Source organism: Rhinopithecus bieti, unplaced genomic scaffold (genome assembly GCF_001698545.2).
Source record: "Rhinopithecus bieti isolate Rb0 unplaced genomic scaffold, ASM169854v2 scaffold_905, whole genome shotgun sequence".
NCBI classification, from domain to species: Eukaryota; Metazoa; Chordata; class Mammalia; order Primates; family Cercopithecidae; genus Rhinopithecus; species Rhinopithecus bieti.
The window spans coordinates 2019668-2035806 of NW_016803348.1; the positions used below are offsets into that span (position 1 = coordinate 2019668).

The following is a 16139-nucleotide window of genomic DNA, read 5'->3' on the forward strand; positions in this document are numbered from 1 at the left end:
AAAAAAAAAAAAAAAAAAAAAAAAAAAGGAAGACTTAAATCAGTTAAAAAAAATTTTGTGTTAAAGACAAAATATGTTTTCTTTTTGTTTTTTAAAACATTTTTCATGATTGATCTATGAGGCCTGTTGGACTACTTAAGAAGCAACAGTAGTGTAACTGATTAATAATAATAAAATTCATGTTTATATTGTCTTTACATATAACTACCTAGAATGAAAAAGTCACTGTGGGAAAAATCTAGTCATCTGACCGCCGTGCCAGCAAATACACAATACACTTAAATGAAAAGTATGAATAATTTCTATTCAGTTTTTATTAAATATACATTGTTAAAAATTAGAGGAGTATTGAGCCTTTTTTCCTTTCTCTGCTCTCATAAGATGATTCATAGGGTTTACTTAGAAGATTTAAAATATTGCCTCTTGCATAACCTTAACATATAAATAATAATGTTTTTAATACCATCTTTCACTTGTTTTTATAGTGCTTTTCTTAGTTTTGAATTGTGACATATTTAGAGAATCAGGAGTGAGAACACAATTTTATGGACATGTATTTATAAAACTAAAAACTCCAAAGCTTTTAGAAACTTTTGAAAGGAGGTATAATATTAAATAGTTTTAAATGAACAGTTCTGGTTTAGGACATTACACATGTATTCGTTGGGTATAAAATGACTCTAGAAACCTTTTGGAAGGTGTGAGTGTAGAAAATCAGAAATTTGAGAAGGTAATAAAGTTTTCTTGCTTTAAGACAAAGACTTGCTTTTCTTTAAATATATTAAATCATTAGTTTAAAATGTAAAGAAGTAATATGAGTCTGGGCATGGTGTCTCACCCTGTAATCCTAGCACTTTGGGAGGCAGAGGTAGGTGGATCATCTGAGGTCAGGAGTTCAAGACCAGCCTGGCCAACATGGTGAAACCCTGACTCTACTAAAAATACAAAAATAAACTGGGCATGGTGGCGGGAGCTTGTAGTCCCAGCTATTCAGGAGGCTGAGGCAGGAGAATTGCTTGCTCCTGGGAGGCAGAGGTTGCAGTAAGCCAAGATTGCACCACTGCACTCCAGCCTGGGTGACAGAGTGAGACTCTGTCTCAAAAAAAAAAAAAAAAAAAAAAAAAGAAGTAATATGAATATTATAGAAAGTATACTTTAAAAAATTTTGACCATCTGGATACCTTAAGGCAATATCAACCTATGCTATGTATTCCTGGTATATGCTTGTCTAAAAAGTATCCGGCGTTTTTATAAGAAATGTGGTATCTCATATTTTTTAAATTTATATCATAGGTTTCATACCTACATTTTTATAGTTGATAACTAAGTTGTCAATGATTATGTCATGAAATGTTTATTTCTTATTGTTATCTATTAAGATAAAATTTTAATTATAAACAGACAGATGATTAACATCTGTATACCAGTGGCCTTTTAAACAATTTTCATTAATACCTTAAAAAGATTTTTCACAAATGACATTTGTTTTCAGCGATTCTTTGGTAGAAATTATCAAATTGTGGTACAGAAAATTTGTGCCAAATTAGAATGTCACCAATAGGCTATGTGTTTATGCAGTTTAGTACATAATTGCTAGTAAAATATTATCTAACTATTTTTATTTTGGGGGAAGGGATAAAATAGTACATAAAACATGGTATCACACTGATATTTTAATTTGTATAAATTTGACTACTCATAAGATTGAATGGTACAATCAGTAAACTTAAATTATTTTTTTCTGTATATTTGTTCATGTCCCTGAGGCCTGAAGCCTTTGTGAAAATGGGAAGGAATGTTTGAAAGACGAATCCAGCTCAGGTAGCTCAGGAACAGGTTGCTATGCAGCAGGGATTTGTGGATCCTTTTATGATTTAAACTTTAAGCCCAATTACTCAAAGAGAAAACCTAAGTTCCAAATGTTCAGGTGGCCACAAAGTATCTGAGTTGTAGAACTCAAAGTTTTAACAGGTAATTTTGACTCCAAGAATTGACCTAATAGAATTAATAGACATGTTATACATAGGCACAACATGCAGATAATAGAATTAATTAATAGATGTTAACTTAAAAGCAAGTCTAAACTTAATAATAAATAAATAGTACAGAGATTTACAGAACAAGGACTAGTGCTCCCCAAAATTTTACAATCCAGGAGGTGGACATATACCATTATTATGCTTGCCTCCTTTGTGAGTGTCTAGAATCCCCAGATGAACATGAAAACAAAAAGAGGCAATAGCCAAAACAACAATAAAACAAATCAAAAAATTAAAAGACAAAACAGAACTTTTCTAGGTCCAGTAGCCTTAAAACATTGCATATAATTCAAGATAATGCCTGCAAACCTTCAAGCTGTTTATGGCCATGGCTCCCTGGAAAGGGGTCAGTCAACTGACATAATGGAGAAGAATATAACAAAAGATACTGATTCGAATATTAAAGGCAGAAGTATCAAGGTCTTTGAAACTTGTGAAAAAGCTTAACCAAAGTTGACCTGTGAAGGATTTTGTTTCCATAAAGACATTGGAGTCTGGGTGAGATATGAACTTAATTGAAATAATTTCTGATTCCCAGACTATGATTTCTGTAGTTATTCTTTCTGAATTATCTTTAATGCATTTATAATTTTAAAATGTTTTCAGTATTGTTTTCCCCACAGAATGTATTTTCTCTATAGTATGAGAATTTAAAAAGTTTCCTGATATATGATTAACTGTGATTTCTTAATTCACAGAACTAAATGGATATCCAAAAGAACATGACTTTGATTTTATAATAGAAATAATATTTAAAAAATTAACCTTAAAATATAACAAGCTTTGTAGATATTTTGGTCTATGAAGTATAACTGTATTAGAAATTTGAATTAGGGTTTTTTTGGGAGCCTTAAATAAAATTCTTAAAGTCAGTACAAACTGGTTAGATGAAATTAACTTACCAAAAAAGGCAGGATTAATGCCAGCACATTCACGACTAGAAGAAAACTCTTCATTATTGCACCTAATGATACATTTAAAAAATTAATTTAGAAGAATTTGTTACTAGAAATTTAGGAGTGACTTGAATACAATGCTTGCTTTGATTAAGAAAAAAAGCCAGATTTACAGGTAGATTTAGCCAATGTGAAAAATTTATTTTAACAAAAGAATGTAAAACTCAAACTTGGAGTAAAACGTTTCTGAATTTAATTTTTGACAACATTAATGGAATTATGAAATTATCATTACTATGTCAAATGTTGAGATTATCAAGGTAAATATGCAGGCCTTGCCAATGAGTAGCATCAATTTTAGGACGAGTGTTGAAACATACACAAATAACTGTAAGAGGGAAAAAAGTAGAAAATGCCACAAAAGTGGTTTTCTACTAATAAAAGTTTCAGTTAAGAGAAGCAGCAGTCTTTGTGTGGGAAAATGACATACAGGTGAGGCTTGCCTATGCAGGGTTTAATAGGGAGAGAAGTATTTCAAGTAGAGGAGAAAGTCTTGAGAATCACCACGAACATTTGATTGGAATCTTGTATAAGAAGGGAAATACAAGATTGGAAGGAAAGTTTAGAGCAGAAAAAATAAACACCTTTAAGTTAATGGTGGGTGAAAAAGCTAGGCATGGCTTTATAAACAACAGAAAACAATTGATTGTTTTCGGACTAGAAAGTATATGACTATACATTTCTTGGAGGACTGAGTTCTAGACCAGGCCTTATCTCTACCTCTGTAACTTTAATCAAGTGATTTCCCTTTCCTGGGCTTTACATTTTCTTATGTGTAAAACTAGGGTTTGAACTTAGAGATTTCTAAAAATCTGTAAGTCCATGATCAATCCAACAGAAATATGTAGGGTGGAATGGGAAGTGGAGGGTTATGTAACTGTTTTCTTTATAACATGCTTCTCCAGTAATCATAACTGATATGATTAATTCAATTGTTTTAATAAGAAATATAGAGATGATACAGTGGCTTTGGATAAATATTTAAAGAAATAAATTAACCTTATTTTCTAAAAGAGTATATACAGTGTCATACTTGCTTATTTGATTTTAATAAATCATCTTTTAGACAATAGTAATATATGATACCCCAAACTTTTTATATTAAGTATATATTATGTTTAGGAAGTAATTACTAACTTCATCTTGTTGCAGCTATTGTTATTGATATACTCATATAAACTTGAATCACTACAAACTTGAACTTTACAATAAAGATTCACAGAATTAAAGTCTCAGATAGGGAATGGAAAGCACATTGTACTCCATTAGCGTCTGATTCTCAGGCAATAATGATTAGGAAGGCTGTTTACTGAAGTGACTTCAAAACTGCCCATACGATGTCATCCAATTTCCATTCGATGGAACTCATTTGGAATCAATTTGAACAATCTAAGAAAACTCGTATTTCTTTAAGTGGATGAAGCTCCTTATTAATGCTTCACTTGCTAGTGATCTTTTAGGATTATAGACTGAAAATATTTTCATGATGAATCACAGACCCCTTATCAATTCACACCGTAAAATGATATGTAAACAAAAGAAAATATTCTATAAAATGATAGTAATTTGTTTTTGGCACAAACAAAAATTACAGAGATAAGACCATACTTTGCATATCAGCTACATTTGCATTTGCCCTCATCACTTGGTAAGAAGAAATAGTTTGTGAAATGGTAGAGTTATACAGCTTTCATGAGTATTTGAAAGACATGTTTTAAAAAAATAATTATTCCATAACAGATAAAATTATGACTTTTATAGAAATAAAATTTGAAAGTTATTAAGGGATCAATTGCGATTATTATCATGAGTCCAACTTCCTGAGGAATTAACTCTTAATATTTGTCTGTAGGAATATGTTAAACGCCTTTTTTGTTCGGAATTCACAATGTCTACTATGATTTAGGTGGTGTCAGAATTCGACTGGAACCCAGATTAAAGTTAAAAATAAATTTGATCATAACACCATCCAGAACTTAGGTTTAGGTTAGAAATTAATTTTAAAGTGATACTAGGTCATATTCAAGCTTAACAATAACTAAAAGGAGAAAATGTGATGCTCAAATAACTATGGTGATGTCCCAACTAACTACTGTGAAAAGAATCACTTTCTTTTCTCAGGTGTTTCAGCAGCATTACCTTTCCTCGTGCCAGTCAGGTCTTGGTTGGCAGTAGGTTGAGTTGGCTTGTCAGCTGCAGAGAAGACCCAAGATAAATAACTGAAGACCAGACCAATTAAAGGATATTAGTACCTTGAGTCACACTATTCTGTTTCCCTCCTACTTTTTACCCAATAAGATGATGACAGAAAGGAAAGATTTGATGACAGCAGGGTCACCTTTGGGGTCAATCCTTTTAATGAAATGCAGAGAAGGATGTAGAGTCATCACTCATAAAGCTTGAAAAAAGAGTATTCATATCTTTTAAATAATCTTTTTTGTTTTATAAAGAAATATAGAAGAATTTTAAAAATATTAATTGTATTCTTATTTAACTTATCCTATCTATTTGAACTTAAAACTGCTGTTGAAAAGAAAAATAGCCACAATACTTTCACATTTTAATTGTTTCTTTTAGTTTAAGAACCTGGATTTCAAGTGATACTACATCTGGTATAGACTGTGGTTGGTCTTCTTCCTTCCAGAATTACAATTATTGATTTTTAAAAATTAAATAATTGGCCATCTCACACATACTCAAGAGCACCTCCTTATAAAAGTCAAACCCGTATATGAAACATTTTAATTGGTGTAAAGTGGGGAACCATTTGCATTTCAGCTGCAGCACATTTTCTCCCATATGCATTGACTACATACTTAGTGATTTATTATTCTCTTATGAATAAACTTTTTTAAGATTTTAAATTTCATTAATATAGGTGAACCATTTTGAAAAAACATTATTAAATTATTGAATTGGAGATATTTGTTCTGATTTAAGGAAAGTCATTTTGACTTAGAGCATAAATCACCAGCCCACTGACATTGTGAATATTTTGGCAAAAAATAGCTAAACAAAATTTTGTTTAGATAATTCAGGAAAGAATATTTTCTTTTACTTGCTTTTCTCAAGAAATAATGTTAACTGTGACTTCATTTTGGCTGTGAAGAACTGACCAGATTGAGGAACTTACAGGAATTAATGTAAGACTGCCAGAACACAAACAGGAAATAATATCAGCATTGTAGTTATGTCTATGTTCCTATCTGTTTCTTAGAACTATTGCATGTCTTAGAAAGTTAGGAACAATATTCTAAACCCTAGAATACTTATTTGGATTACACAGAGTAAAATGAGATTTTCTGTTTCTCAGAATAGTTGGTTTCTGCAGTTCAAAAAGAGATGACAGAATTTAAAATTGCTAAACCAAGTTGCTAAAGTAATAACACCAGCCATTCTATCTGAACTATTTAGTCACAGTGTTTTCCTTTGATTCTCAGGGTCCATGGTTGAAAGACTATGATCTGGTCATTCCTCAAATTTTGAAGGTGTTCTATTTCACATAGTAATTTCTCAGCCATTGATTTAAAATCATAAGAGTGATAATGATTTTCAGTTGAGTATTGAATTATTTAATTTACAAGTAGCAGACACTCAGAACACTTCTGAAGACATTGTTTTCACAGGAAAATATATTTTAAGAACATCTGAGAGTGCTAATAATCTTTTCTCCCACCAAGATAAACACATGTTTGCCATGGTATCATCCATTCACTTCAAACACTGATGTAGCTTTTGTGGGGCTTTGCAAAACTGGACATTATTATTTGAGCACATACATTATTTTAGGTACTGAACATTATTCTTTGAGCACATACTTTATTGCAGGTACTGTTTCAGGCAGTAGGGATAAATTAGTAACCAAAGCAGGTAAACATCTCTGTTCTTGCGGAGTTCATAGTCTAAAATTTACTTGAATACTGGTAACTTTGGATATTTCCCATATCTACTGATCTAAGGCAATCTTAGTGAAAGTGTTTTGTTTTGAGTGACTGGAGTCGATGAACTAGGTGGATTCTATAATGGAGCTATCCAGTGCTTTTGTATTTTCCAAAGAGGAGCAAAAGGAGGATCAGAACTCGCCTGATCTGAAATCTCCAAGGAAGCTGCAACAGTGCTGAACAAGGCCTCCAAATTGAGAGTGTTTATAATTTGGAACGAATCCACCAGTCTTTATCTAGTTATGCATCCATCAATAGGGGGCATGGCCTGATTCTGGAATATCCCTGGATTATGGGAGGAGAACCAATAGGCTTCTCAGTCCAACTGCAACTTCCCTTTGTTTAGGTCCTGATAATCAGTGCATATTCATACCACCATTCACACAATAGGACTGGGTAAGAGGCTATTGTGGGTACATAAGTTCACATTTTAAACATTATAAACAAAACCATTTTGCAATAAGTGACATAATGATTATTGACTCATATACACTATTTTATTAGTAACAACTTCTTGTTACTCTGTTAATGTTTCTTTCATTTGAAATGTACATCATGTCTATTTTATCTTCCTTTGATGGTATTTACATCCATGTAGTTTTATTTTTTCTGTCTCATTTTATTTATCGGCCACTTCATTAGTACCAGGCTGACCTCAACACTCTATTTTGTTCTTGAAGTACAATGATGTCTGTAACAGTACTTGCAATGTAAATGGCAAGCACAGCTTTTCATAGGATTAGTAAGGCATCAGAAAACTGATACTTTAGTGTAGAAATTTGTATGCTTCAAAATGTTTGTCATATGTATGTAAAACCATGGAAAAAATAGCATAAAATGCTCTTAAAAATGGTCAACAAACTAGAGCAAAGTGGAATATCAAAATTTTACTCTCCTGTAGCCACTTCTGTTAAACAAACAATGCACATACAAACTGTTTGTATTAGAAACAAAGTACTTTTGGGAGTATAATAGACAGCCACAATCTCTGTTTGAGGAGATTATCTAAGGAGATAGTGCTTTCTCCTGAACATTTACAGAAAGACTATTTTGAGATTGTGAGGAGACATTTGATGTCATCTGGAGCCTAGAGTGAGTGTCATTATGACTTTAGCATTAGCGCACACATTAATTTATTCCTCAGTAAGTTTTAGAGTCCAAAGATTTCTGAAGCCATTAAAATATACAGATTTAAAAATACAAGGAATAATCAATTTATGTAAAGTGTTATTTCTCCAGCGTGATCCCAAGACCCCTATAATCCTGTCCTATGTTTACTTCATTCTTGTCATTCTTGTTACCATTCAAAATAAACAGCCAGCTCATCAGTGATCTCTGTGTAGCCAAATCTAATGGTAGCTGTTAGATATTCTTCCCACTCAATATTTTAGCAGCTCTTGGCATGGTGATTCATTTTCTGACTGGTAAAACTTTTGACTTTTCCTTCTTTTTTTTCCCCTCGAGTCACTTAAAGCTGCTCTTAATTTTCATTTTGGTTCCTCTTATTTTCCTCAAACTCTAAATTTAGGAGAACTTTTAAAAATTCTTCCAGCATCCACCACCACTCTATCTTTTCTCCCTCCATCTTTAATATCTTTCTAGTTGATGTACTCAAGTCTTGTAACCTTAAGTATCATCAATAGGCTATTGCCGTCACTGAAATCTAGATTCAGGTATCCAATAGCTATTTTAAAATCTCTATTTGCATATAAAATAGACATCTCCAAATTATCATGAACAAAACAAAATCTTTTATTTCCAAATATACCCTGTTTCACAACTAGTTCTCCACTAGTCTCTTTGCTCCTTTAGTAAACAGAGTCATGATACTACTAGTGGCTCAAGGGCCATCTAGTGACCCCTATAGGTCATCTTTTCTCTCCTCCCTGCAATAACTTGTTAGAAGAATTATTAATTCTATCTTAACAGTATACCCCAAATCTGACACCACTTTCTAATCTGACCTTTGTTGCTTTAGTCCCGGCCACTGGTGTGTCACACCTGAACCATCCTAATATTTCCGTTTTTGGTCTCTTTACTTTCACTCTTATCACCTTATATTCATTTTTTACACAGTTATAAAATGTTATTTTAACATATATCTGACATGATGATTATTCTGCTTAAATCCTCAGTGGATTCCTATGCACTTACAACACATTCAAACTTTTTACCACGAACTGTTTCTAAATAATTTGGTCTCTATCCGTCTTACCTTAACTTCTACCCCTTTTTCTCTCACTGTGTGCTGGTTTCAATGACCTTTCTGTTCCTAGAATGTGCCAAATTCTTTTCTAGATCAGGAACTTCCACTTATATTCATGGTCCCTTGAATGTTCTTACCTCAATTCTCAGAAATGTTCCCTGTATTATTTGGGATTCACCGCAAATATCTTCATTTCAGAGAGGCTTTCCTTGGCACTTTGTCTAAATACTTCTTCTTCATCACCCTATTATTTTACCTTTTATTTTCCTCATATTATGACATAAAATGTTTTTTTTTAAACTTATATATGTTCATTTACTATTTCCTGTCCTTTTCCACTAGAAAATAATGGTCTCAGTCTCTAAACCTTTTCTTGGCACATATTAGACACATACTTTTTGAGCAAATGATTAGCTATCTGTACTACTTGTTTAAGTTGCAAATTCCTGCCTAACTCCACAACATGGAGTCAAAATTTTCAGAGCAGGAATGTTCCTAGAAATCTGAATAACAAATAAGAAACTAAATAATATTTTATGCAGATCAATGTTTTGGAATTACTGCTTTCCTCTAGATGAGGCCAGAACCTAGTCAAGAAGAATGTCTAAAATAGGCATATTATCTGTTTTCTCCTTGAATTCTAACTTCATAGAAGAGATAGAACATGTAGAGGAGGGATGGATTTTTCTGGGCTCTGTTTTCCTGTGAGTGTATTATAACTGACCTTCCCCTGACTGTTGGGGAGACTGGTCTCTAGCTGGGCTCTCATTTAGAGTGACCACAATTAGAATTCAATGTGTCTCTCTGCTCTTATTTCATTCCCGTGCTAATGTCTTGGATATTTGAGGGGAAGGTAGACTCTTCCTTAAGTGATTGTGGGGAGGATCCATTAGGTGGTCCATGCCTTGCTGTTTGCCTTGCTGTACTGCTATTAGTGTCCTTCAGCTACCTTGGTTTGATGCCCATGGCTTTGGCCAGAGTTTCAACTCTGCCCGGGCATTATTGAATTAACATAGAATTCTAAATAAATACTGTCTCCTAGATATATTAGCTATTTTTATAGGAAATAACTCATCAGGTTCCCTTTACTTTGTATCTGTATGAAAAATTGATAGAAATGTTATTTAGTGAACAAGAATATTATTAAGATGTTTATCTTTTGCTTCTCAGGTTAGAGGTTGTTCCCTAAGATTAATAGAACTTTATATATTTATTAGAAATATGTTTTAAAATATTTTACTTGTTCATCTCCCATCTTTTGCCTCTTTGTATCTTTGCTCCATGAAAAGTAAACATCCTAAGAACCAATAACCCCCTTTTCAATAAAATATACACCAGCAAAATCAAAGCAAACAAACAAAATACCAATTTGAGTGTAGAGCTTATCTAGTAAATGTCTATTAAGCATCGAATTTGTGCCTGTTTCCCTGTCAGTAACCTATTTATCCATTAAAGTTCAACTCAAAGTCACCTGTGGGACCTTTCCTAATTTGTGTAGGCAGAGCTAGTTTCTCCTCTGCTTTAAAACAAAAAGCTCTGTACTTTTTTGGAGCATTTATTACATTTCTTGAAATTTTGTATATGTTTATCTCCCCTATCTAACCTGTAAGATCATTAAAGAGAATCTTTTTTCCTAATCTCCAGTATTTAGCACAACAATATTTTCTCCAAATCTCCGGTATTTAGCACAACAATTGACAAAAAATAAGTATAGTCATGTGCTATATAACAACGTTTTGGTCAATGCCTATTTATGATGGTGATCTCATAAGATTATAATGGAGCCAAAAAACTCTTGTTGCTAGGGGTGTCTTGATAATCCTGGCCCTGTGTAGGCATAGGCTAATATGTATGTTTGTGTCTTGGTTTTAAACAAAAAAGTTTAAAGGTAAAAAAGGTATTTAACAATAGAAAAAACTTATAGAATAAGGATATAAAGAATAAAGATGTATTTATATCTTTTGTTGTATCTTTATATTCTAAAGATATTTTTGTACCTTAATTCATTATTGAAGATAGAAAAATATGTTTTCATAAACTTAGTGTAGCCTAAGTTTGCAGTATTTATAAGGTTCACAGTAGTGTACATTTATGTCCTGGGCCTTCACATTTAATCACCACTCACTTACTGACTCACCCAGAGCAAATTCCAGGTCTCTAGGTTCCACTTATGGTAAGTACCCTATTTAGTTGTACCATTTTTAAAATCTTTTATACCGTATTTTACTGTATTTTTCTATGTGTAAATATACAAATATTCCCCGTTGTTTTATAATTACCTACAGTATTCAAGAATAATGCCCAAATTCACTGGGTGGGGGAAATAATTAATTAATTTTAATAGAAACAAATCCAGCGTTAAAAGTAGATGACAGGGTTGTTTTTCTTCAGAAAGTCATTATGACACAACATGAGGCAGATAAAAGAAAAGCTCTGAGAATTAAGAAGAGATGTCAAAGACTTTTAATGAAACAAAAAAGTGGGATAGATTAGATTAGATAGTAGATTAGTGGCACAGTAGATTACTTGCAGAGCTGACTCTTTCACATGTCAGAGCAACCATTTGTCTTTGGCCCCTCTTCAGGGCTCTGATTGCCTTTGTTCTCTCTGCCCCTCTATCTTATTTTCCCGTGACTGTCTCTCCCTGGTCATGCAGTTGCCTCCAATCTGTCAGCTGTAAAGTTAGGAAACAATGCCTATAAAATTAATTTATCAAATTGTATTGACGACTGTTTGGTTTTCTTGTTGTCTTTCCCATATTTTAATTGGGATCACTGACTTTAATACCAAGAAATATTTAAATATTTGAGGTACCTGTAATCCCTGAAAGTGACCAAGGGAGTTAGCCATTTCCCTAGTCATGTGCCAAGTGGCTCATTAGGCTGACTTTGATTTGTAGCCAGTTATGGATGAATGGTGGCAGAATTTCCATTGTTGATGCTAAGGGTCTCAGCTATGAACAATTTAAACTTAAGGTGAAGAAACACAATCTTTATTCAAAGAGAATTTTTCTGATTTCCTGATAATCAACTTGTGGAGACAAAGGTAGTCATTGTGACCCACTGAAAGGCTTATTGTGCAAGTAGAATCTTGTTGGATGACTTTTGTCACATGCTGTAGGACAGTTTGTTATTATCACCATCTGCCACCTCTTCCTTCTTCAGGGGATTGCTGAAGATTGAAAACAAATCAAGCACTTATCATGGAATTTGTGGAAATTAAGAAACCAAGACCTTTGCTTTCATGTTTATTAAAGAAGATCACTAAAGATATTGACTAGAGAATGCTATGTGCTATTTCAATTACATTTGTTATTCTTTCATTAACAGGAATTTTGATTCTTCAAAGAAGTGGTTCACGTTTAATTTTAGGTGACCTGAAATAAATAACAGACATATGGTTATTAATTGCAATGGGTCATTTTCTTGGAAGCATGTACATTTTCTGCATTTTAATGACAACTATTGGCTTAAAAATATATCTAGTTCAAGGACTGGGAAGCCATCTGCTCAAGAACACTGAGTAGATATAAAAAGAAAGCAAAGGTCTTTAGTGGTAAGTATTGTCTGAAATATTTTGTTTCCTAGAACAGTCCTCTGGGTTCTAATTTAATCTTAGATAAGATTATTTTATATATATTAAATTATAAATTATTATAGTAGATTAGATCTATAGTCTATGGTATAGACTATATTTCCTCAATTTATCTAGTAATTGACACATCATCCACTTTGTTTTTGATGTGATGAAATGACAGGGGTCACTGTTATAGGTGAAGCATGAAGCCTTTAAAATTTTTTACTATAATGTGACATTCGGAAGCTAAGTTTGGAGTTTTAGTATTAGAAAAATTACATGGTTCTCTAAGGACTAAGCTGAAGTCTACTTTAAACTCTAGGCCCATAAATTCATCTACTATGATCTCCACCTTGGTTACTCTGATTCAGTCCAAAATGCAGTTATTGACAATAGTATAAAGAGTTACAAACACTTTGTAAACAATATTTTAATAACATAGGGATTGTTTCTGTTACATCACAACAAAGGAGGGATTGAAAGTGCTGTGCTGGTTAGATCATGGAAGGGCACATATGTGTATCTGAGTGGACACATGTGACGGTATCTACCAGAGAAAAACATTAAAACAAATTGAAACTTAAAGGGGCCAACTGGGGACATAGTTAACATTTTTTTCCTTGAAATTATGGATTCCAATCTGCAAACTTAAACTATGATTGTAACTATGTGTACTTACCACATATTTCATCTTCAATTTTATTGTGACTTTTCATTCTTGTCTATTTTTCGCTAGGAAGGGGAGTTGTAGGGACAGATTCAGGTATTGGAACAGGAAAATTTTGTCTAAACCATGGGAATCTTGGAAATGGAATTGGTGGAAATGGGCGAAATGGATATGGGTAAGGGAACACAAAAAACCCTGAAGAAAATTCATCGCTGTCACTGACCTGTTGAAAGAAAGAAGTTAAAGGGTTTATTTTACTTTTACAAAGAAGAGAAATTAAACAGCTTTGCTTTTAAATAATGGGCCTTTATTTTTAGGAAGAGACTTTAGAAGCTCTAAAATCCTTTATCCTTTCTGTGTGTACTATGGACGGGGAGTTTATTAATTTGCATCATTTAAAAATTATTTAGAGAGGTATGTTCTTGTATCTTTCCACTTCAAGGCAAATTTTTCTGGCAATTACTTCTTTACCTACAAGGCCAAGATGAATGTGGCATTGCAGTACCATAAAATTTCTCCCTTTGCCTTCATGCAAGTTCTTTACCCAAACCACATGTAGGAAACAACCTCTCTCTTTCAGTATTTCAGTTCCTTCTTCCTGCTTTCTTTCTCAATTATCTGTCGGTATCTCTATTAGTTTTTGTATTCTTAACTCTCTGTTTGTAGTTTTTGCGATAAAATCATGCCTTCCAGATAACAGGATTTCCATAAATAAAACAAATCTTTAAATAAGGCTTTCCCTCTTAAATTTTATTTTCTTTTATTAAACAATTTTAGTTAACTCTTTAGACTCATATAATCCATGAGCGAATTTGCCACTGGGAGGATCATCAAAGCTGGCCCACATCTCTTAATGCTCAGGTTTCATTTTCTACTTTTTTTGAAATGAGTTTCATAGAGCTCAGGCAGAGTGGAGGCCTGAGTTATTAGGCCAGATAAATCTAGTAAAAAATATTGTAACCCAAATCATCACAGAGTGATCCTGGATTTCAATCCGATTCTTACCGTGATATGAGATATGGAGATAATTTCCTTCCTATGGGCAGAGTTCAAATCCCTGAAGTCTAAACCTCTGTTGAGTGCTAATACCAAAAGCTCGTTGTGAATCTCTCCACAGTTTGGGAGGTTTAGGTAAACCAATATCTTTAACAACAGTTATGAATAGTTCACACATAAAACTTACATGTAAAAAAGAGAAAAGGTAACTTACACTTCGTTTTTCTCGTTCCTGGTCTTGAGAGACCTAACGGTCAAACAGTGAAATTAATTAAACTCATGCTCATGAAAACACACAAATAAATATATACATATGCATGAGGGAAATAATTTGACAATCTATTACCTAATATTGTCTCATAATAACCATTTTTTAAAATACTCAGAATTTGTCTAGAAAATGTAGAAATGATTTTCCTGAAAAGTCTTAATATGTATTCTTAAATGGCTCAAATTCACCACTACACCAAAGATATGTGGAACTGAATTATGCACTGAATGGTATATGGTTTATAATATTTTCTGGAGTGTAATGATAAAAGGGCAGGTGTTAGGTATTCTTACAGAATACAGCATGTGTGTTAGGTATTCTTACAGAATACAACATGTGAAGGAGAAAAAACCCTGAAGATTCATGAATCAAGACAAAATATACAGTCATGCATTGCCTAACAGCAGAGATAAGTTCTGAGAAATGGGTAGTTCAGTGATTTCATCATGCAAACATCATAGAGTGTACTTACACAAAACTAGATGGTATAGCCTACTACATACCTAGGCTAGATAGTATAGTCTCTTGCTCCTAGCCTACAAAACTGTATGGCATATTACTATCCTAAATACTGTAGGCAGTTGTAACACAATGGTAAGTATTCATGTATCTAAAAATATCTAAGACATATCTTAACATAGAAAAAGTACAGTAAAAAATATAGTATAAAAGATGGAAAATGGTACACTTTATACCTATACACTTACATAGGTTACGTGCCATAAATAAAGCTTTCAGGACTGGAAGTTGCTCTGTGTGAGTTAGTAAGTGAGTTATTGCATATGAAGGCCTAGGACATTACTGTTTACTCCTGCGGACTTTGTAAACACTGTACACTTACAGTACACTAACCTTATAAAAACGTATTTTTCTTCCTTTGATAATAAATTAACCTTAGCTTACTATAACTATTTTACTTTAACTCTTTTGTAATAACACTTAGCTTAAAACAAACACATTTTACAGCTGTACAAAAATGCTTTCACTCTTTATATCCTTACTCTATACGATTTTTCTTTTTTACTTTTAAACTATTTTGTTTAAAACTGAGACACAGCCGGGCGCGGTGGCTCAAGCCTGTAATCCCAGCACTTTGGGAGGCTGAGACGGGCGGATCACGAGGTCAGGAGATCGAGACCATCCTGGCTAACACGGTGAAACCCCGTCTCTACTAAAATAAAAAAACTAGCCGGGCGAGGTGGCGGGCGCCTGTAGTCCCAGCTACTCGGGAGGCTGAGGCAGGAGAATGGCGTAAACCCGGGAGGCGGAGCTTGCAGTGAGCTGAGATCCGGCCACTGCACTCCAGCCCGGGCGACAGAGCAAGACTCGGACATGGATGCAGCTGGAAACCGTCATTCTTAGCAAACTATCACAAGAACAGAAAACCAAACACCGCATGTTCTCACTCATAGGTGAGAACTTAACAATGATATCACTTGGACTCGTGAAGGGGAACATCACTCCCTGGGGCCTATCATGGGGAGGGG

The 16139-nt window shown here is 33.5% G+C and overlaps 2 protein-coding genes across 2 annotated transcripts in view; both read right to left on the reverse strand.

Moving 5' to 3' along the window:
• The window catches only part of CSN3 (casein kappa), a 7364-nt gene extending 4369 nt beyond the window's left edge, over window positions 1-2995 (reverse strand). Inside the window, exon 1 of the mRNA XM_017878968.1 lies at window positions 2942-2995. Coding sequence (XP_017734457.1) covers window positions 2942-2995 — 54 coding nt within the window. The remainder of the gene's footprint in view (window positions 1-2941) is intronic.
• Window positions 2996-12375: 9380 nt separating this feature from the next.
• The window catches only part of FDCSP (follicular dendritic cell secreted protein), a 10098-nt gene continuing 6334 nt past the window's right edge, over window positions 12376-16139 (reverse strand). The window contains exons 3-5 of the mRNA XM_017879224.1: window positions 14596-14628; window positions 13398-13608; window positions 12376-12518 (exon numbers count right to left, since the gene is read on the reverse strand). Of these exons, the coding sequence (XP_017734713.1) occupies window positions 13441-13608; window positions 14596-14628 (201 nt within the window). The 3' untranslated portion in view covers window positions 12376-12518; window positions 13398-13440. The remainder of the gene's footprint in view (window positions 12519-13397; window positions 13609-14595; window positions 14629-16139) is intronic.